At 34.6% G+C, this 22,589-nt stretch overlaps 3 protein-coding genes across 4 annotated transcripts; 1 reads left to right on the forward strand and 2 right to left on the reverse strand.

Moving 5' to 3' along the window:
* Positions 1-13,717: 13,717 nt before the first annotated feature.
* On the reverse strand, positions 13,718-17,654 carry LOC108452340 (disease resistance protein RGA2-like). 2 transcript variants are annotated; one of them, XM_053019834.1, is made up of 3 exons: positions 14,429-17,654; positions 14,196-14,323; positions 13,718-14,071 (listed from the first exon to the last, which is right to left on the reverse strand). In XM_053019834.1, the coding sequence occupies exon 1, from the start codon at positions 17,418-17,420 to the stop codon at positions 16,263-16,265; it is 1,158 nt and encodes a 385-aa protein (XP_052875794.1). In that variant the 5' UTR covers positions 17,421-17,654; the 3' UTR covers positions 13,718-14,071; positions 14,196-14,323; positions 14,429-16,262. The 2 variants fall into 2 exon arrangements, with proteins under 2 accessions (XP_052875794.1, XP_052875793.1); XM_053019833.1 differs by having other exon boundaries at positions 13,718-14,323.
* Positions 14,445-16,093, reverse strand: LOC108451350 (disease resistance protein RGA2-like). Its single transcript, XM_017749048.1, has 3 exons — positions 15,388-16,093; positions 15,133-15,230; positions 14,445-15,074 (listed from the first exon to the last, which is right to left on the reverse strand). Exons 1-3 carry the CDS (start codon positions 16,091-16,093, stop codon positions 14,445-14,447), a joined length of 1,434 nt encoding a protein of 477 aa, XP_017604537.1.
* A 578-nt stretch (positions 17,655-18,232) lies between the features above and the next one.
* LOC108451351 (uncharacterized) lies at positions 18,233-18,691 on the forward strand. The gene is made up of 2 exons (XM_053019906.1): positions 18,233-18,381; positions 18,472-18,691. The coding sequence occupies exons 1-2, from the start codon at positions 18,233-18,235 to the stop codon at positions 18,689-18,691; spliced, it is 369 nt and encodes a 122-aa protein (XP_052875866.1).
* Positions 18,692-22,589: the final 3,898 nt, after the last annotated feature.

The following is a 22,589-nucleotide window of genomic DNA, read 5'->3' on the forward strand; positions in this document are numbered from 1 at the left end:
ACTTCAAAATTTAAGTCTAACTGCTAATACTGTTAAAATTATTTTATTAAATTTAAATTCATGATAAAACTATTTTTTAATTATTTTACTACTAAATAAGTATTTTTTATTTTAAAATGTTCTACCAATAAATTGAATAAATTTTTTAACTAATTAAATTCTAATAAATAAAATTATAAAGGCTAAATTATAAATTTATGAATAGTAAATAGAGTTATGACTGATTTTAACCGTAATTAAATTATGGAAATCAATTACTTCTTTCCCTTAATTCTGTCTCGAAGATGATGTTGCTGTATTTCTGGCTGAAGGTCCCTTTCAGGCTTTCTCTAAGTCGCAGCCTCAATGGTTTTCTCCAACATGACTTTTAACTCAAACTTCTCCGAAACATAAACCCACATTTTTAGATCGAAATGATCCCCAACCTTTCCATCATTGAACACCATTTTAACTAACGAGGTCTTTCGTATTCCTCCGATGCCTATTATGGGAACAATAGAAACATCTTGTTTCGGTGAAGTGAACTCGTATTCTGAGTTTCTTTTCATTAGTTTTATTGTAAAGTGGATCGGGAGAACCATTACAGCTAATTACTAGAATAATTAAAATCATAATCAAAACAAAAATTATATAAAGTTTGATGCAGTAGAATATAAGAGCATACCATCATTTAAGACATAGATAACCTGTAGAGTAAACAGATATACTGGTTCCTTTCTTTGACCATCGCCATGCAAAAAAAAAAAAGAAAAGAAAAAGACTCGAAATTCTTAATTCTTTCCCTGTGCCACCTTTAGATACAAACACCCGTCCTACATATACTTCCTTTTCATTCACCAAGCTTCCTCGAAAAAACCCTTCCCCAAATCATCGGGAAAAAAAAACGATGTCCGGTTCCTATAGGTTACCGATCCGAGACACCCGGCAGTAACCTCAACCCATCAAACACCGCCACTCCGCCCATTACTACGAGCAGCGTGTTCGTTAAAGCTTCACCACTAGAGTCACCAAAGTACTATGCACCATTTTCATGTCTTTCCTTTTAGTTGCTCTCACTGTTTTCTTCATCGTATGGCTTAGTTTACGCCCTCATCGTCAAAGGTTCCCCATGATAGATTTCATGGTTCCTAGTTTGGCTCAAAAACCAGGCTCGACAATGCTGTAATAACGTTCAATGTCAAGCTAGGAATTCGAACCAGCATATTGGAATCTATCACAATTCCATGAAAGGGTTCGCTTATTACAAAGATAAACAAATAGGGTTGACCCCATTGTTGCAACCATTTTTCCAAGAACCAAAGACAACTACGGTTGTGTACGGTCAGTTCGATGTCGGTGCAGCTACGCTTGCTGTCAACAGCCGATGATAGGCAACATCTGTGGTTTTTCGATTAGGTATAATGTCGGTGATTAGAATTAAGGTTTCGACATGGAAGAGTGTGCACAATGAAATGCATGTAAATTGTGATGTTGCTGTTGGTTCAGATAGGTTGATATTGCTGGCTTGGAAGAACAGGAAATGTTCTGTCTAGTTTTTATTTGATTTGTAATGTTATATGTATTTAGAAACTTTTTAAATTATTTTTATATGTATTTAGCATTGTTATACGATGATAATAATTTATATATATATTATATTTTATTATATAATAACTCGACTTTGATCCAAATCCGAGAGTCAAACTTCAGAGCATGAAGGATCCTACTCATCTTTTTGTTTCGGCACTTCTTCTCACCTTTTCATTTCTCTTTCTATCTCTCCATTTATGTTGTATCAACAAGCATATATAAATAACTAAGGATTAAGTTGCCTCAGTTCTTAAATTCTTTTAGAATGGTCCCATGACCAGGGCTGTAGGGTTGGGAAACAGGGGCTTTGACACCACTGACTTTATAGTATAATTGTATTTTTACCCTCTCTAATTATTTAATCTAATTTTTTAGCTTTTTAGATAAAAATTATAATTTTTAAGCCACAATCAAAAGTTAAAACTACAATTTACTTAATTTTTAATAAAAACTTTTAGTTTTGTCCTCAAAATATTTTAATTTTATTCCAATCCTCCTATCACTAAAGTGCTATAAGGGAAAAATTTCCTTTTAGCTAATATATTAAAAAATTCCTTAAAACTACTATACTCTTTTTAATTTCTAAATAATATGATTTTACCTATGAAAGCTTTTGGTTTTAATTGAAGTAATAATATGAAAGCTTTTGATCTTCTCTCGCGACAATGATTATCTCAATCCGAAAATTTTAATTGAAACCTAAAAAATATTGAGTAAATAATTCCAATATCCATTTATATATTTTCTTTTAAAATAATGAATCAAAACCCTGTAATGCATGTTTCAATACAGCAAATAACAAACTATGGTTCAACTAATTACATGGAATAATAAAAAAAAAAAATAATGCCCTCTTAATATTAGCAAATAGCAACAAAGCATATTCTGGATTCTTCCACCATTCATTTCTAAAAATCTCATCAATGCAATTAAAACAAATTCTCAGTACCATATTTTAACGTGAGCAATATTAGTAATGATAAACATGTCAAATTGCATATTTTTTATGCTTAATTCGGTTTATTGATGAACTGAATCCTACTAATTAAGTGTTTTTATGATTTATTTTTTGTCAGGGATGCAATTGATCAAAAGCAAGCTGAAAAGGGGCCAAATTAGAAGAAAATTATTGGAATGGGCCAAAGCGAAAAGATGGAGCAAGCCAAGGACTAGTCATAAATTTGACTTTGTAAAAAGCCAAAAATAGGAAATTCTATTTTAAGTTTATTTTAATTTTATTTATTTTAATTATTATTATTTTAGATTTTATATTAATTTTCTTAAGTTATTTTTAGTAAACCCTATCTATATAAATAGGGGTTTTAGTTCTTCTGAAATCATCCATTAATCAATTGTCTTTACATTCCTATTTCATTTTGGAATTTCATTATCCACTTTGTTTTCTTTTCTTAATTCAATTGAGCATTAGATTATTTTGTCTTCTTTTACAAAATTTGTCTAATTCTCTTTGCAATTTTTCCTATCCATTTCCACTACCTTTTTCATATAATTTCTATCATTTCCATAATCTTCAAGCATGATTAAATTCATGCCACACTAAACCCCTTTCAGCTTTAAGCCGGTGTTAACCCCGTCAAAAAACCCGTGAGTTACGAACTCGAGCTGTTTAACTCCCAACTTTCGATATTTATTATTTCTCCGGATTAAGAGTATGACTTCGTCAACTCACAAAGTCAAGACAACACTAAGTCAAAAAAGACGTCGTTTGAGTTAGTGTGGCTAGACGTATAGTTGGAATTCCTAAAGGATCGATTGTCTAATTGGTCTTCCGTGAACACATTGGCGTGCCAAGTGGGGATTGCTGTTTGGTTCAGTCAAGGGAAGTAGTAACCGGATTTAAATGTCTCAACGTTTGAGGGCATTGGTTCGAGCTAGGCTTTTCTAGAACGCAAAGCTGCTAGAGTTTTAAATCACGAACGTTTCGTAGGTTGTTCGATCGGTAAGGGTTAGTTATAGGACGTTCCATAACTAATTTACAAAAGGAAGAGTTGGTGTCTGAGGAGTCCTTGGTAGCTATAACTAGCTTATCGAAAAAGAGGAGTTCACCTAATTTCGAGAAACGGGTCAAAGACGGGAAAACCCGTGCTTAAGGCTGAGCTAAGTTTTATTGATTTTCCTTTAAATTATTTTGTTATTTATTTTTATTTCATCTTTTTATTTTTATTTCATCTTTTACTTTTTACTTTTTACGTTTTCTTGTGTTTATTTCAGGTTTCATATTTTATTTCCCCCCTAAACGTCGCGGGCACGACAACTGCCCAGACACTAATCTGGTCAAGAAACAAACAATTTTCAGTAATTCCAGTCTCTGTGGGATCGACCCTACTCCCTATACCGCTTTAATTTGCAAACTAGGTGTAGGTTTATATTGGTGGAATCTACAGCCATCATACCAATATCCCCATTGAAGTTAGGGACAATTAATAATTTTCAAGTTGATCAAAGAGGTGAGGTGACGCATCACCTCTGGCATTGACATCGATGTCAAGTTAAAGTACCGACAAGTATCCCACTTTTGAAGAAAAGTTAGGTTTTGCATAAACTCCTCTTTATAGAGAATCTGGATCTTCAATGTTTAAAGATTCTAATTTGGAGAGAGGAGGTCGAGTTGATTATGATGGTGCTTCTATTTTGGTCTTCTCCAACGCCATTGTCTCTGGGAGGGGTTTTAAGCTGGTATTTTTTAATGCCTTCTTTAACTCTCCCGTTAAATAGTTTCGGAGACGTTCTATTTAAAAATACCGTAAAGTATTATATTTTTGGATTATATTTAAGCACCCTATAGAGATTGTTTTTGAAATTATTAAATTTATAGAAATTAAAATATAAAGGTTAAATTTTAAATTTTTCTAAAATATAATAATTTATAATATATTTTAATCAAAATTAAAATAAATAGAGTAGACCACAACACTTATATCTATGGTGACAACTGTGAGGTACCATTAATATACTTTATATGTACTTATCAAAATAAATGAGCATATACTTAAATCGATGACTTGAATTTATCAGTTAAATAATAGAAAGATGTTAATTACTAATACTTTTAATCTTTGTGGGAATGATATCTTTACTCACTGTAACTATACTACTATTTAATATGTGCACTTGTTTTACTCAAATTTTTAATTGATTTATGATTAGATCACATAGTAAAGAGATTTCGTGGAACAAAAGACAGCATAGTCCAAAGGCAAAAGAAAGTAGTAACAAAGGAGCATATTAGAAGAAACCACCCAACAACAACAGAAACAAGTCCAAACTTAAAGTAAAAAACATACCAAAGGGAATACAACAAAGCATAATAAAGAATAGAGAAACATTATCACCACCAAGCCTAGAAACACCAACACCGTTGCATATTAAAAAAAAACAACACTAATGCTTCGTAAAAGAGTTCCATTCACTTCAGTTCTGTGCCTCTTCACTCTGAAAATCAATTGAAAATGAAGTATTAGGAAAGAGAAAAATAAATAAAATCACCTAAATATCCATCCTTCCATTAATTAGTTCCTATAAATCAACAATATCCCATAACGGAATTTCAGTGGTGAGCGTGTGAGATGAGCTCCACTAATTTTTCTATTTTTATACATCCATTATTCTAAATGATTACTATATTTTTGGTAGGTAAGTAAGGAAAGTTATATATATGAATTGGTATAAATTTTGGTAAAAGGAAGATTGAATTTTAGTTTGTACCATAGAAACCCTTGCGAGTTTGCACAATGCCTCCCTCTTCAATCATAATGCGTTTAATGTGAGCAATATTAGGCCAGTCCAGACCAGTATCCCTTTGGCATCTTTTCGATAATTGGGGACAATCAATAATTTTCAAGTAGATCAAGGAAGTGAGACGATGCATCCCCTCTGGCATTGATGTCAAGTTAATGCATTCTCTAATCACCAACATCTGAAGAAAAGTTAGGTTTTGCAGAAACTCCTCTTGTAGAGAATATAGATCTTTGACCTTATCAATTTTCAGAGAATCCAGTTTGGAGAGAGGATGTAGAGTTGATGATGATGGTGCTTCTATTTTGATCATCTTCTATTGGAACCCACCCATTATTTGAAAATTCAAAAAGGGTGGGCACCGAAACTAGAAAGTAAGATTGGTTGGCAAGTTGGGTTAAAAGTTGGTATGGGATAATTACAATTTTGGTCCCTAATTGTATAGGGACATTGCAAGTTGATCCTTGAACCTCAACTATAAATAGGCCTAACCATTTCTTACTTTCTTCATCCTATAATTGCCATTCTCTACTTAAGGCATTATTCTCTCTCCCTATTTGTAAATTTCACTTGTAATTTTTTTGAGTGAAATATATTTGGTAGTGCCCGAGGACGTAGGCAAAATTTGCTAAACCTCGTTAAAATTCTGGTGTTCTTTATTATTTATTTTGCATATTTTGTGGATGTGATTGTAGTGATTTATTGTGCTATTAAATTACGATAGAGGGATATTCTGGCTAGGAAAGACTTGGTATTTAAATGATCTTCGTGATCTACCTCTCTTTCCTGAGAATTGAACTTAGTGTGATTTTTCAGTATAATATTTTTACTCTTTCACACGCTTCCGCGCAATAATTGGTATCAGAGCCAGATTTGTACTTGGGGAATACGACCATTTACAGCACTATTTACGTATACAACACTATTTACATATACGATACTATTTACGATATCTGATCTGCTCACGATATGATGAGTTGGGATTGAGGAGAAAATGGCGCAAAGATCGTCATCGCAAGGACTCATCGTGACAAATGCAAAATTTGAAGTAGAGAAATTTGACGGTACCAATAATTTTGGTATGTGGCAATGTGAGATCTGGATGTCTTATGTCGCAAGAGCTAGATATAGCCCTTGAAGAAAAACCGACAAGATGGATGACAAGGAGTGAGCCAAGATCAATAGACAGCGTGTGGTACAATCCTTTGTGTTTGGCCAAAGAGCGTAGTACTCTGTCATGAGGGAGACATCGTGAAGAAGTTATGGGATACACTGGAAGAAAAGTTTCTAACGAAAAGTCTTGAAAATAGGCTTTATATGAAAAAAAAACTTTATCGATTCACGTATGCACCCGGTATGTTGATGAATGACCATGTGAACTTATTCAAAAAAATTTTAGCAGACTTCCTAAATTTGGATGAGAAATTTGAAGATGAAGACAAGGCATTATTGTTGTTGAATTCCCTTCCTGATGAATATGATCATCTTACCACCACATTGTTTCATGGGAAGGACATGATCACATTTGATACAGTCTGTAGTGCGTTGTATAGATCTGAGACTCGAAAGAAAGATAAAAGAGATCACAGAGATACAACCGCAGAAGTCTTAACAGTAAGAGGTTGTTCACACAGCAGCAAATCTGGTAGAAGGGGAAAGTCCAAAGGGAGACCCGCCAAAGATGAATGTGCCTTTTGCCGTGAAAAAGGGCATTGGAAAAAGAATTGTTCTAAGCTGCAAAAGGGCAAGGCTATTTTTAATGCATGTGTAGCGGAGCATGATGAGGAGTCAGACTTTAGCTTGGTTGGCATGGTAATGGCATGTCAAACGGATGAGTGGATTTTGGATTCAGGATGTGCTTACCATATGTGTCCTAATAAGGACTGGTTTTCTAGTCTTAAAGAGCTAGAATGTGGAATTGTTCTTATGGGCAATGATAGTGCTTGTAAGACAATGGGAGTGGGTATAATCCAATTGAAGAATCACGACGGCTCAATCCAAGTCTTGACAGATGTTCGCTACGTACCTAGCCTGGAGAAAAATCTCATCTCATTAGGGGCCCTAGAATCTAAAGGGCTCACAATCACTTTGAGAGATGGATTACTAAAAGTAGTAGTGGGCAATTGACGGTGATGAAAGGCACAAGAAGAAATAACTTGTACTTTTAAATAGAAATGCGTTATTGGATCAACATCAACAGCTTTCTACAAAGATGTAGATTCAGAGGCTACCGATTATGGCATATGCGATTGGGACATCTTTGGTGAAAAAGCTTTGCAGACTTTGGCGAAGCAAGGCTTGTTGAAAGGTGCAAATTCTTACAAATTGAAATTCGTGAACATTGTGTTCGGGCAAGCGACGAGGTAAAATTTGGTCCAAAGAATTCACAATCGAAAGGAATTCGGACTACGTTCACGATGATGTGTGGGGACCTACCAAAGTGGCTTCTTTGGGAGGAATGCACTATTTTGTTACTTTTGTTGATGATTATTCAAGAAAAGTATGAGTGTATCTAATGAAAAGAAAAGTGAAGTTTTGGATGCATTTCGAAATGGAAAAAGATGGTGGAGACTCGGTGGTAGAAAGGTCAAACGACTTGATCGAGATAATTGCCGAGTACAAAATGATCCATTTCTACAAGTATGTCAAGATGAGGGCATTGTGCGACACTTCACTGTCGGGATACACCAATGCAGAATGGGGTGGCGAACGCATGAATCGAACTATCTTGGAGAAAGTTTGATGTATGTTGTCCAATCTTTGGATTGGGCAAGGAATTTTAATGAGGCGATTACATATGCGTGCCATCTAATTAACCACTTGCCATCACCGCAATAAATGGAAAAACTCCTATGGAGATGTGAACGTAAATCACTCTCGATTATGATTCTTTACATGTATTTGGTTCCACTGCATATTATCATGTAAAGAATCTAAGTTAGACCCAAGAGTAAAGAAAACATTATTCTTGGGTATAACTGATGGAGTAAAAGGATATTGTCTCGGTGTCCCGATACAAGGAAGATTGTTTTCAGAGAGATGTGACTTTTGATGAATCAACCATGTTAAAGTACAAGGATTCACAAAGGATGACAAAACCAGAGTACTTTGCGCAGTGGAGCTTGAAAAGGTTAACGATGATCCGGCTAATATTGAAGGGACAAATGATGAAGAGGTTCCTACCCAAGAACCTCTACAACAACAAGATTCAATTGCATATAGGAGGCCAAGAAGAGAGATTCGTAAGCCTGATCGCTTTGGTGATATAGTGGCCTATGCACTTCCAATTGCAGATGATGATATTCCTTCCACTTACACAGAAGCAATAAGTAACCCTGATGGTGTAAAGTGGAAGCAAGCAATGAACGAAAAAATGCAGTCTCTTCATAAAAATAGGACCTGGGAGTTGGTGACGCTACCCAAGGGAAAGAAGGCAATTGGATGCAAATGGGTATATGCAAAGAAGGAAGGATTTCCTGGTAAAAATGAAAATCGATACAAGGCTAGATTGGTAGCAAAGGGTTACGCTCAGAAAGAAGGAATAGACTATAATGAAGTGTTTTCTCCAGTTGTGAAGCATTCATCTATACGGATTTTGCTAGCCTTGGTTGCGCAATATGATCTCGAACTAGTTCAACTTGATGTGAAGACTGCATTTTTACACGGTAATTTGGAAGAGGAAATCTATATGACTCAGCCAGATAGATTCAATGTTGCTGGAAAAGAAAATTGGGCTTGCAAACTGATAAAGTCGCTTTATGGATTGAAGCAATCTCTGAGGCAGTGGTACAAGCGATTTGATCAGTTCATGAAAGGGTAAAGGTACACAAGAAGTAAATTTGATCATTGCGTATTGTAATACCCTTACCCGTATTCATTGCCAGAATAGGGTACGAGGCATTACCGAAGTTTACGAATTAATTTAATTTTTTTTATATTCAATATAGCCCTTTTATAAATATCTAACCTTCCCTGTAATATTAAATCGAGACCAATCCACATCAACCAAATCAATTCAACATATTTTCATGATAGATTCATGCATTTATATAAGATAACGTCATCACATATCTAAAACCAGGTTTGTTAACCATACTAATGGCTAACTTTACATTCATTTCACGTTAACATTTACTTTGTTAGCTTATACATGCCATTGATTTTCAAAATAAAGTTTCTTTATATACCGAAATCCTGAGGTTGACAGTGTGATGTTTCTCCGACCAAATCCGACCTCCGAGCTCTTAACACTACAAAACAGGGAAAAAGGAAACGGGGTAAGCACTTTGTGCTTAGTAAGCTCATGTAACAAGAATTATACTTACCTAATATTTTCAATACAATATAATAAACATCCATATATCCATTCAATGCATTATTACCCTAACATGCACAAACTCAACATTCAAGTTAGTACAATAATTTCCATATATCAATAATATATATACCATGATTGATGAGCTCGTCAATACCATGATTTCCATTTCCTTGTTATTTTTCCATATTTATCCCGTTGAATTTATCGGAATTTCGATGGATTTTCAGAGGTACACATTTAGTGTACAATTTCGGGTCCGTCAATTCATATTCATGTGCGCACATTTCCATTTCAGAGAGCACACTCCCGCGAACCTCAACCTTGTAGCGGGATTACTAGTCCAGGCTAAATCCCCTGCAATATATAAACTCATAGAGTATTGTCGGGATTACCACCCAGCTAAATCTCCTGCAACGACAATTACTCTAATGAGCTTGGATCCGAATTACCAGTCCAAAGCTAAATTGAGACCCTTATTCGGATTACCCGTCCGGCTAAATCCATTTTACACATATTCTTGGGAGGGCTATATCAGATAGGATCACCCGTTCGGGCTAGATCCTTTTACCGTCAATTCCTTTTCGAGATCCATCGAATTTTCCTTTTATTCAACCGGATTTCTTCCCATTTTATCAAATATATCAATGTTTCATTAATTTTCATACAATGAACACTCAAATCATATTCACATCAATAACATACAATCTCAAGCATTTAAGAATATACTTCAAGTTACATGAACTTACCTTGATACTTGTTTGTAAACAGTAAAAATCTACTAATCCCGAACTTTTTCCTTTCCTTGATCTAGCTTCGTATTTGAATCTTCTGGATCTAAATAAATAAATTTAATTATCAATTTAATACATTTCATGTTCGTATGCAACATTCTCTATAATTCAACTATTATTTATAGTTCATTCAAAGCTGTCTACTTGAGTCATAGTCACTAAATTATTTATAACTTGAGCTACGGAACTCCAAATTAAGATCCGTTAATTTTCCCTGAAACTAGACTCATATATATTTTTACCATAATATTTTCAGAATTTTTGGTTTAGCCAATCAGTAAAGTTTATTCTTCAAAGTCACCCCTGTTCTGTTGTCTGACAGTTCTGACCCTTCTTCACTAAAAATTAATTATCTCCTTGTACAGAATTCAAATGATATTCTTGTTTATTTCTATTAAAAATAGAATCATTCAGAATTCTAGACATATAAATTTAAGTCCCTAAATATTTTTATTCAATTTTTTATAATTTTTCAAAGTCAGAATAGGGGAACCCGAATTCATTCTGACCTTGTCTCACAAAATTCATTATATCTCAAAATTTACAAATCCATTGCTTACAATATTTCTTCTATGAGAAACTAAACTCAATAAGCTTTAATTCCATATTTTGTTTATCTTCTAATTCGATTCCTACAATTTTTTGTGATTTTTCAAAGTTAGTCTACTGCTGCTGCTGCTGTCCAAACTATTTTGGTGCAAGCTGTTTATTACTATTTTTCCCCTAAGCTTTTAATAAATGATAATTTCATCCCTACTCAATTAGCCTCTCAATTGAGCTGATTTTTCTCAATTAACATTTTATTCTATCACCTTAAACTAGTTTACAACCTTTAGGAATCAGAATTTCAGCAATAGACTTTAATTCCAAACATTTTCACAATTAGGTCCTAAAAATCAATTTCCATTGAAATTGCCTAATAAAATCATCTCAAAAACAAATTAAAGCTTTAATTTCAATATATTTCATCATAAAATTACAGAAATCAACCATGGTGACTTTCAATTTCATCCATGAAATCAAAAACTAATGAATTTAATAGTAGGATCTAGTTGTAAAAGTCTTAGAAACACAAAAATTACAAGAAAAAGGCAAGGATTAACTCACTTGGTGCAAAAATTATGAAATACCAGCTTAGATAACCCTCCTATGGCGTTTTTAGCTGCTGGAATTGAAGAGAAATGAAGAGAAATCTAGATATTTCCTATTTAGTCCTAGTTTTATTTAGTTAATTTTACAATATTCCAATTTTACCCTTAATTTATCACTTTTTCTGCTGATTTCATACCCTTTCCGTCCAGCCCAAATAAATTTTGGGTCTAATTTCCTTTTAAATCCTTTCTCATTAGACTCTTAAGCTATTTAATCACTCTAGCAACTTTTACACCTATTACAATTTAGTCCTTTTCATTTAATTGACTACCCAAACATTAAAATTTCCTAACGAAATTTTAATACCACATTAATAACATATCATAAATATTTATAAAATTATTTTCGACTCGGTTTTACTAGATAGAGGTCTCGATACCTTGTTTTTACCCAATTTTTTCAATAATTTCTTTTTCTATCTAATCACTAAATCGATAAAATTTTCCTATCAATATTTTCATACGATTTTCCTATCATATAAATTTTCAAGCAACAATATTGAAATAAATTTCTCTTTAAATCGGATCTATGGTTACGAAACCATTGTTCCGATAACCTTGAATTTAGGCCATTACACGTATATTTTCAGAAGCTACAAGAAGGAACTTTCATATACTTGCTCTTATATGTTGATGATATGCTAATAGCATCTAAGAGCAAAATTGAGATTGAAAGATTGAAGACTTAACTCAATCTTGAGTTTGAGATGAAAGATCTAGGAGAAGCTAAAAAGATTCTCGGCATGAAAATATGGAGAGATAGAGCTCATGATAGAGTTAGCTTGTCTCAGAAGCAGTATTTGAAAAAAGTACTACAGCAGTTTGGCATGAACGAATAGACAAAACCTGTAAGTACCCCGTTGGCTTTTCATTTCAAGCTTTCTGCACAACTATCTCCTTCGACGAATACAGAACGAGAATACATGTTGCAAGTTCCGTATTCTAATGCAGTGGGTAGCTTGGTGTATGCAATGGTGTGTACAAGACCCGACATTTCACAGGCAGTTAGTATAATGAGCAGGTATATGCATAATCCTGGAAAAGGACATTGGCAAGCTGTGAAATGGATTCTACGGTATATTCAGAAGACCGTGGATGTTGGATTACTGTTCAAGCAGGATAATACACTTGGTAAAGGTGTTATTGGGTATGTTGATTCTGACTATGCTTGTGATTTGGACAAGCGAAGATCAACCACCGGTTATGTGTTTACACTTGCTGGAGGACCAATAAGTTGGAAGTCTACACTACAGTCTACAGTTGCGTTGTCAACCACAGAAGCCGAGTACATGGCTGTAACAGAGGCTGTAAAGGAGGCTATTTGGTTACAAGGTATGACTAAAACCTTGAGATTGGTCCAGGAGCATATTAACGTGTATTGTGATAGTCAAAGTGCTATTCATTTAGCAAAGAATCAAGTTTATCATGCACGTACAAAGCATATTGACGTACGTTTCCACTTTGTGCGGAAAATTATTGATGAGGGGAAAATTTGTCTTCAGAAGATCAAGACTGCAGATAATCCTGCAGATATGATGACCAAGGTGGTAACAGTAACCAACTTTGAACATTGTTTGAACTTGATTAATATCCTACAAGTTTAACAGTTGAAGAAGGCACTATCAAGTATTGTTGTCAAAGGCAGAAAGAATTGTGTGAAGATAAGATTATCCTAATCAAATCTTCAAGGTGGAGATTATTGGAACCCACCCATTGTTTGAAAAGTCAAAAAGGGTGGGCACCGAAACTAGAAAGTAAGATTGGTTGGCAAGTTGGGTTAAAAGTTGGCATAGGATAATTGCAATTTTGGTCCCTAATTGTATAGGGACATTGCAAGTTGATCCTTGAACCTCAACTATAAATAGGCCTAACCATTTCTTACTTTCTTCATCCCATAATTGCCATTCTCTACTTAAGGCATTATTCTCTCTCCCTATTTGTAAATTTCACTTGTAATTTTTTGGAGTGAAATATATTTGGTAGTGCCCGAGGACGTAGGCAAAATTTGCTGAATCTCGTTAAAATTCTGGTGTTCTTTATTATTTATTTTGCATATTTTGTGAATGTGATTGTAGTGATTTATTGTGCTATTGAATTACGATAGAGGGATATTCTGGCTAGGAAAGACTTGGTATTTAAATGATCTTCGTGATCTACCTCTCTTTCCTGGGAATTGAACTTAGTGTGATTTTTCAGTACAATATTTTTACTCTTTCACACGCTTCCGCGCAACATCTTCAACTTCATTGTCTCTTGAAATGGCTTTGAGCTGGTATTCTTCAACTTCAACGTTTTAACAGATGGAAGCAATGGCATAGTGGTTAGATTAGGGCAATGCTCGATAGCTAAATGTGAAAGGCAAGAAAAGCACTGCAAGTGTGGATTTGAAGCTTCACCAACATCACCCTTCCACCATCCTTTAAGATTTGGGCAATCTATTATATATAGTGTTTCTAATGATGGAAGAAACATTATTGTTGATTTCCCTGAAACCAACCCCTCTTGCATTTCAGTCTCCGAAACATTCTCCAAAGCTTCTAATCTTGAAAGCAAAATAACTTTGAGGGAATACAACTAATGCAATGATGACAGAGAATCAAGATCTTTGACCTCATCAATTTCCAGAGATTCCAGTTTGGAGAGAGGATATAGAATTGATGATGATGGTTCTATTTTTGTCATCTTCAACTTCATTGTCTCTTGGAATGGCTTTGAGCTGGTATTCTTCAACTCCAACTCTGTAACAGATGGAAACAATGGCATAGTGGTTAGATTATGACAATGATTGATAGTTAAATGTGAAAGGCAAGGAAAGCAAAGCAAGTGTGGATTTGAAGCTTCACCAACATCACCCTTCCACTATCCTTTAAGATTTGGGCAATCATCTATCTGTAGTTCTTCCAAGGATGGAAAAAATATTGTTGTTGATTTCCCTGAAACCAACTCCTCTTGCATTTCAATCTTCGAAACATTCTCCAAAGCTTCTAATCTTGAAAGCCTAATAACTTTTAGGGAATACAACTGATGCAATGATGACATAGAACCAAGATCTTTGACCTCATCAATGTACAGATATTCCAGTCTGGAGCGAGGATCTAGAATTGATGATGGTGCTTCTATTTTTGTCAGCTTCAACTTCATTGTCTCTTGGAATGGCTTTGAGCTGGTATTTTTCAACTCCAACTCCGTAACAGATGGAAACAATGGCATAGTGGTTAGATTAGGGCAATGATTGATAGTTAAATGTGAAAGGCAAGGAAAGCACGGCAAGTGTGGATTTGAAGCTTCACCAACATCACCCTTCCACCATCCTTTAAAATTTGGGCAATCATCTATCTGTAGTTCTTCCAAGGATGGAAAAAATATTGTTGTTGATTTCCCCGAAACCAACTCTTCTTGCATTTCAGTCTCTGAAACATTCTCCAAAGCTTCTAATCTTGAAAGCTGAATAACTTTGAGGGAATACAACTGATGCAATGGTGGCAGATGCTGGCAATTAGCAAAACCGTCTAATATTAGTTCACTTAAATTCGTGATTGAAGACAACCAGCTTGACATCTTGCTTCCTGGATACCCTATCACCAGCAGCTTCTCTAGATTTGGTGTGGTTGGAGGCATTCAAGGACCGTTTCATCCTCACCTCCCCTGCACCCCCACTCCAATACTAAGGATTTCAAATTCAGTTTGTCTTTCAAGTATGTATATCCCTGCTTCGCAATAGCATTTTGTAAACCTAACATATGCAGCTTTCCTTCAAGTTTGTTCAGCTCATTTAACTAGCTTAACTGACCAACATTCTTACCTGTTGTTCTCCCCACAACAAACCAAGATAATTTTTGCAGGCGAGTTAGTTTCCCAAGTCCACGTGGCATGTAATCCAATTCAGCACAACCTTCAAGTTGAAGATGCTTGAGGCTGACTAATCTGCTTGTTTTGCTCGGCAATGTTCTAAGGCTACTGCACCAATCGAGATCTAATGTTTCCAAGAGTTGAAGCCTCGGCAATGAACTAGGCAATTTTAATAGAGATTTAATATTAGAAAGATAAAGAGCCTTTAGATGCTTCAAGTTTCCAGTGGAATGCGGTAACATCTTAATATTTGAGCCAGACAAATCCAACATGCGCAGATACTTACAATTGGCTATTGGAGCGATATAATACTGAAGAAACAATGGCAAATTCATATTTCCAGCAAAAGACCTCACTTTGGTTGCTCTAAGTAAGGTGTTCCGAATTTCCAAAGGGGAAACTAAATGAGCGTCAAATGAAACATGGCGACTTCTTCCATTTACATTTTCTGTTTTCAAACCCACAATGCAATACTCTTCTCCAGCAACAGAGTATGCAAGATCATGCATGAGATCATGCATTGTGAACCAACACTTACCTAAATAATCCATTGATTCACAATCAAGAAATGATCTCCAAACCAGATACTTGAAATACTCATAGCCGGCGTCTTCAAGATCTTCGTCTTCACTTAGGGGCTGGATAAACCCTAGGGCCATCCAAAGCTTGATCAAATCTAGCACCGGAAACGAAGTACCCTTTGGGACTAAAGAGCAGTAAGCAAAACATTGTTTCAAATGCGATGGAAGATGATCATAACTCAACTTTAAATTGGCATGATGCCATTTTCTTCATGAGTTAGATATTTATGTACATTTTTATTCACCTTTACCCATTCTGCTTCTGTACTTTATTATTTCCTATTGCCCTCAAGGCAAGAGGGACCCCTTTACACTGGTCTACAATCTCCATTCCAATCGCTTCTATGCGTGAATTATTAGATTCTCGACTTTCTTCTTTGAAGGCCGTTTGCTTCAATAGAGACCAAGATTCACTTCTTGACAGACCTTGAAGATTATGATGTGGAACAGTGCCTGTGATTTCTGCAACCAATTCGCTGCGTGTAGTGATAACAATCCAACTTCCTCTCGCACCATCTGATAGCAGATTCCGTAAATTGCGCCATTTCTCAGGATCATCGTTCCACACATCATCAAGAACCAGCAAGTACTTCTTTCTATTAATGCTGTCTCGAAGATGATGTTGCAGTGTTTCCAGCTGAAGGACCCTTTCAGGCTTTGTCTTAGTCGCGGCCTCAATGACTTTCTCCACAATGACTTTTAACTCAAACTTTTTCGAAATACAAACCCACATTTTTAGCTCGAAATGATCTCCAAGCTTTTCATCATTGAACACCATTTTAGCTAACGTGGTCTTTCCTAGTCCTGCGATGCCTATTATGGGAACAATTGAAACATTTTGTTTTGGTTCTGATTCCAGCAGCAGTTGTACAATTTTGTTTTTATCATAATCTCTTCCAATTATTTCTTCAGAACGCTCAAAGGAATATGTTTGGTCCCTCTCCCTAATTTCAATTGGTGTCTTTACAGGGCAGTTACTGAGCTGAAAATTGTCTCTATCAGCTGCAATAGCATGTAGTCTCTCTCTAATGGCTTTTACTTTAGGAGCCATCTTGAGACCATAAGCAAGTTGGTTTGATTTCGAGAAGAAAAGGCGTACCTTTTTCAGCTTGCCATCGCCTGCCACTATTTTCTGCCGAAGAGCATCACAAAAGAACTCATCCAACAAGTCTTCCACATCGTAAAGCACATCCTTAAGATTTTTAAGCCAGAGAAGTACTTGGTGATTGTTTCTGTTGCGTTGATCTTCCGCATCATGTAGCACTGCTCTGATAGTCAAAGCAGTTTTTTCCAGCTTATCGATTTCCTCTTTCAAACCCCATGCTGCTCCAAGCTCTTCTGCTGCTAACGATACCAGAGCCTCCAACAATTTTCTAGTAAGATCGAACAAAATGCCCTCTGCCATTTCTAAAATTTCTTCCTTCGCTGATGGAAACACTATTTCGGATGGTTTTTTTCTGAACGAATGAAGGTTGTGGTGAAAGAAATTTGATGGCAAGGTCAAAATCTGGATCTGATCATAGATTACAGTGAAGTTAACTCGTATTCCGAGTTTCTTTTCGTTATTTTTATTGCAAAGTGGATCGGGAGGACCATTACAGCTAATTACTTCAATAATTCAATTATGTATTGTTGTCGCATTCATGTGCTTGCATGTGATTCCATTATCAAAATATAGATAAATGCAAGTGGATTAATACAGATAATTATGGTATTAAAATATAATAACGATAATGATATTGAAATTTGAAAATCATAATCAAAACACAAATTATGAAGTTTGATGCAGTAGAATATAATAGCATACCATCATTTAAGACATAGATAACCTGTAGAGTGACAGATAGACTGATTCCTTTCTTTGGCCATCTCCGTGCAAAAAAAAGAAAAAGAAAAAGGACTCCAAAGTTTTTAACGTGCCTTAATTCTTTCCCTGTGCCACCTTTAGATACAAACACCCGTCCTACATATACTTCCTTTTCATTCACCAAAGCTTCCTCGGAAAAACCCTTCTCCAATTCATCGGAAAAAAAAAAGATGTCCGGTTCCGACGGGTTACCAATCCGAGACACCCGGCTGCAACCGCAACCCGTTTAACACCACTACTCCGCCCATTACTACGCGCAGCGTGTTCGTGAAAGCTTCACCACTATGCGCCATTTTCTTGTCTTTCCTTTTAGTTGCTCTCATTATTTTTTTCATCGTATGGATTAGTTTATGCCCTCATCGTCCAAGGTTCCACATGATAGATTTCACGGTTCCTACTTTGGCTCAAAAACCGGGCTGGACAATGCTGTAATAACGTTCAATGTCACTGCTAGGAATTCGAACCAGCATAATGGAATCTATTACAATTCCATGAAAGGGTTCGTTTATTACAAAAACAAATAGGGTTGACCCCATTGTTGCAACCATTTTTACAAGAACCAAAAATAACTACGGTTGTGTACGGTCAGTTCGGTGTCGGTGCAGCTACGCTTGCTGTCAACAGCCGATGATAGGCAACATGGAACTGTGGTTTTTCGATTACGTATAATGTCGGTGATTAGATTTAAGATTTCGACATGGAAGAGTGTGCACCATGAAATGCATGTAAATTGTGATGTTGCTGTTGGTTCAGATGGGTTGATATTGCTGGCTTGGAAGAACAGGAAATGTTCTGTCTATTTCAGTTGATTCTTGCAGTTTTTATTTGATTTGTAATGTTATATGTTTGGAATTATGATTGATAGGAACTTTTTAAATTATTTTTATATGTATTTAGCATTGTTTACCGATGATAATAATTTTTATATATATTATATTTTATTATATAATAACTCGACTTTGATCCAAATCCTAGAGTCAAACTTCAGACCATGAAGGATCCTACTCATCTTTTTGTTTCGGCACTTCTTCTGACCTTTTCATTTCTCTATCTCTCCATTTATGTTGTATCAGCAAGCATACATAAATAATTAAGGATTAAGTTGCCTCAGTTCTTAAATTCTGTTAGAATGGTCCCATGACCAGGGGTGTAGGGTTGGGAAATTAACAGGGGCTTTGACACCATTGACTTTATTTTTAGATAAAAATTATAATTTTTTTAAGCCACAATCCAAAGTTAAAACTACAATTTACTTAATTTTTAATAAAAACTTTTAGTTTTGTCCGTCAAATTTTTAATTTTATTCCAATCCTCCTATCACTAAAGTGCTATAAGGGGAAAAATTTCCCCTTTTTGGCTAATATATTAAAAAAATTCCTTAAAACTACTATATTCTTTTTAATTTCTAAATAATATGATTTTACCTATGAAAGTTTTTGGTTTTAATTGAAGTAATAATATGTCGAATTTTAAACTATTTGTTATTTCATGTTGACTTGGAATATTTAGTAGCTAGTCCTTGAAAGCTTGTCCCCCATTGAGCAAAATAACATCCCAAAGAAAAGAATTTAGTGTGTCATTTACCCCCCAAGAAAGGCCAAAAAGCACTAATAAAAGCTGTTGCTAAACTTCCATATCCTTCAACTAATGAAGTTCTTAAGATTCTTAAACTTTATTCTCACTCAAACCATCACTTTTTTCTATCCCTCCCAATTAAACCAAATTTGCAAAATCCCATTCAAACCTCCTTTGTATTTTCATTTCTCTTTGCAACAATGTGTGAAACCAAAAGCTTCTACTTCTGGCTTCTCCAAGTCATTGGCTTGTTAGGCATTCTTGCTCTTTGTCTATGGCTAGCCATGCGTCCTAAAAGCCCCAACTACACCATCGTCAACTTTTCAATCCCGGGGGCAAATACAAGCAACGAATCCGACCACGGTTCCATACAATACGAACTCGATATCGAAAACCCAAACCAAGATTCCGGTATATACTACGATGATATCTTCCTTATGTTCTATCATGGGGAAGATAAAGTTGGGCGCAAAGCTATACCTTCGTTTTATCAAGGGAAGGATAAAACTCGTCAAGTGATTGATCAAATGGATGTTGAGACCCGTTTTTGGACTGTTCTTCGTAAAGCAATAATGAATGCAACGGCTGAATTAAGGGTCGATTTGTCGACAAAGATTAGGTACAATACGTGGGGCATAAAGAGTAAGCAACATGGGATCAATAGGGAAGGGAAGATACCTACTGGTAAAGATGGTAAGATATCGAACAAGAAGAAGAAGGTTAAGCTTCGACATGCATCAAAAAAATGGAAACAACGAAGTACTAGGTTTCTCTTAAGTACTTGATTTACTTTTGATCTTGTTTATATATTTGTTGTCGTAATTACCATTTTCTTTTTCTCTTTGGAGTTGTATATGTTAATTAGATTGTAAAAAAAAAAAAACTTTATGGATGAATGATTTAGGTTTCTAAATGCAATACATGCAATGAAACAACGCTATGTACTATTGTTTTGTTTGGTAAAAAAAATGTATGTAATTCGAAAAAGAGTAATTAAGGATCATTGATCATAGTGTTAATATTTTTTTCGTTAATTGTATATAATGTTGATTGATATAATAACAAATTTAGCTCTTAAAGTTTATATTCTGTCAATTTGGTCTTGATTTGCCAAATCTAGCTTGCAACATGTGTAAATGTTGAGGCTAAATTTGTAGAATTTTTTAAAATTGAGACAAAATAGACAAAATGTATAAACACTAAAAGCTAAATTTGTTATTATATTAATAAAATTTATGTAGAATTGATGGAGGGCATCAATATCGTGGTTAAATATTCTTACTTACTCACTTTCAAAATCATCAAAGATTAAATTGTATTGATTTTCTTTTTATTTATTACTTAGTAGTGTTGAAAAAATACTTTTATATATATATATATATATATATATATATATATTCCAAGTCAACATATAAAATTCTTAATTTTAATTTTTTTTATTTTTAAATCTTGGCATCTCAGGTTAACATAGAGTATGATATAGTAAAATGAACGTTAAAATATGTACTAAGTCATTATACTTTTTATAAAATTTAAATTTAGTATATATACTTTTATTTTTAGAAATTTAGTTAATTTATACTTTTATTTTAGAAATTTAGTTAATTTATTTTTAGGTTTCAAAATTTATATCTAATTGCTAAGAATATTAAAAAATTATTTCGTTAAATTCAAATTCATTACAATTTCGGTTTTTTAGTTAATGGCTGCCAATAAGATTTTTTTTAATTTTAAAATGTCACGCTAATAAATTTAAGAAAAATTTAAGCATATCAACAATTGGATTTGAATTTTGAAATCTGAAAAATAGATAAATTAAATTCTTAAAAATAAAATAATAGAGATTAAATTTTAAATTTTAGTAGTATTGAACATAATGATAAGGTATATTATTCTCGTATAGAAAAAAAAATTAAACTGAAATATTTGAGACAATATTGTTATTAGGATACACAACGAAAATATCAATTTTCATTCACCGTAACAATGTTCATAGCTAGTTATTGAAAGCTTGAATCACATAAAAGCAAAACAACACTCTAAAAGAAAAGAATGTAGTTCTTCATTCACCCACACCAAGGCCAAATACACTGATAAAAGTTGTTGCTAAACTTCCCATGTCCATCAATGAATGAAATTCTTAATATTCTTAGACTTTATTCTCACTCAAACCATCACTTTTTTTTTCTCTACCCTCGCACAATTAAAACCAAATTGGCAAAATTCCAGTAAATCCTTCATGGAAACCTCCTTTGCTTTTCATTTCTCTTTGCAGCAAAAATGTGCGAAACCAAAAACCTCTGCTTGTGGCTTGTCCAGCTTGTTTACATATTAGGCCTTCTTGCTTTTTGTCTATGGCTAGCCGTACATCCTAGAAGCCCCGCTTACAGTATCATCAAATTTTCAGTCCCGTTAACGAATCACAACAACGGGTCCAGTCATGGAAGAATAGAGTACGAGCTCGATATCAAAAATCCGAACAGAGACTCTTGTATCTTGTACTACGATACCTTCCTCACGTTCTATTATGGAGAAGATAAAGTAGGGAACAAAACTATCCCTTGCTTTTACCAAGGGAGAAACCGAGAGAAGAGTGAAATTCATCGATTGATTGATCAAATGGATGTTGAGACTCGTCTTTGGACCGATCTTCGTAAAGAAATAATGAATGCATCAGCTGAATTAAGGGTTGATTTGTCGACAAAGATCGTGTACTATACGTGGGGCATAAAGAGTAAGCAACAAGGGATTAATAGGGAAGGGAAGATACGAATTGGTAAAGATGGAATGATATTGAACAATAAGGAGGTTAAACTTCGACGTGCATCGAAAAAATGGAAATTATGAAGCATTGTTGGTGCTTGATTTGCTTTTTGAGGTTCTTTATGTATGTTTATTGTTGTAATATGTTTTTTTTTTAATCTTGGTTTTGTATTTTGTTGACCGGTTTAAGAAGAGAGTTTTTTTTTTTCATCCATCACGGATTTAGGGATCTAAATTGTAACACCCCTTACCCGTATTCTTTTCCAGAATAGGGTAGGAGGCATTATCAGAGTTTACCGAATTAATTTTCCATTAATACGAGTTAAATACTATTCATTTACTAAAATATGTCATGGCGTCCTTTAGATA

Source organism: Gossypium arboreum, chromosome 10, assembly GCF_025698485.1.
Source record: "Gossypium arboreum isolate Shixiya-1 chromosome 10, ASM2569848v2, whole genome shotgun sequence".
In the NCBI taxonomy this organism is placed as follows: Eukaryota; Viridiplantae; Streptophyta; class Magnoliopsida; order Malvales; family Malvaceae; genus Gossypium; species Gossypium arboreum.

What these genes read in the sequence shown, in the direction of transcription:
- LOC108451350 (XM_017749048.1), bottom strand. Translation starts at nt 16,093, where the DNA reads ATGGCCCTAGGGTTTATCCAGCCCCTAAGTGAAGACGAAGATCTTGAA. An exon ending in TGTTGTGGGGAGAACAACAG is followed by an intron (nt 15,231 to 15,387) that starts GTAAGAATGTTG and finishes GTGGGGGTGCAG; the next exon opens with GGGAGGTGAGGATGAAACGG. An exon ending in GGAAGCAAGATGTCAAGCTG is followed by an intron (nt 15,075 to 15,132) that starts GTTGTCTTCAAT and finishes GCTAATTGCCAG; the next exon opens with CATCTGCCACCATTGCATCA.
- LOC108452340 (XM_053019834.1), bottom strand. Translation starts at nt 17,420, where the DNA reads ATGGCAGAGGGCATTTTGTTCGATCTTACTAGAAAATTGTTGGAGGCT.
- LOC108451351 (XM_053019906.1), top strand. Translation starts at nt 18,233, where the DNA reads ATGCCCTCATCGTCCAAGGTTCCACATGATAGATTTCACGGTTCCTAC. An exon ending in TATTACAATTCCATGAAAGG is followed by an intron (nt 18,382 to 18,471) that starts GTTCGTTTATTA and finishes GTGTACGGTCAG; the next exon opens with TTCGGTGTCGGTGCAGCTAC.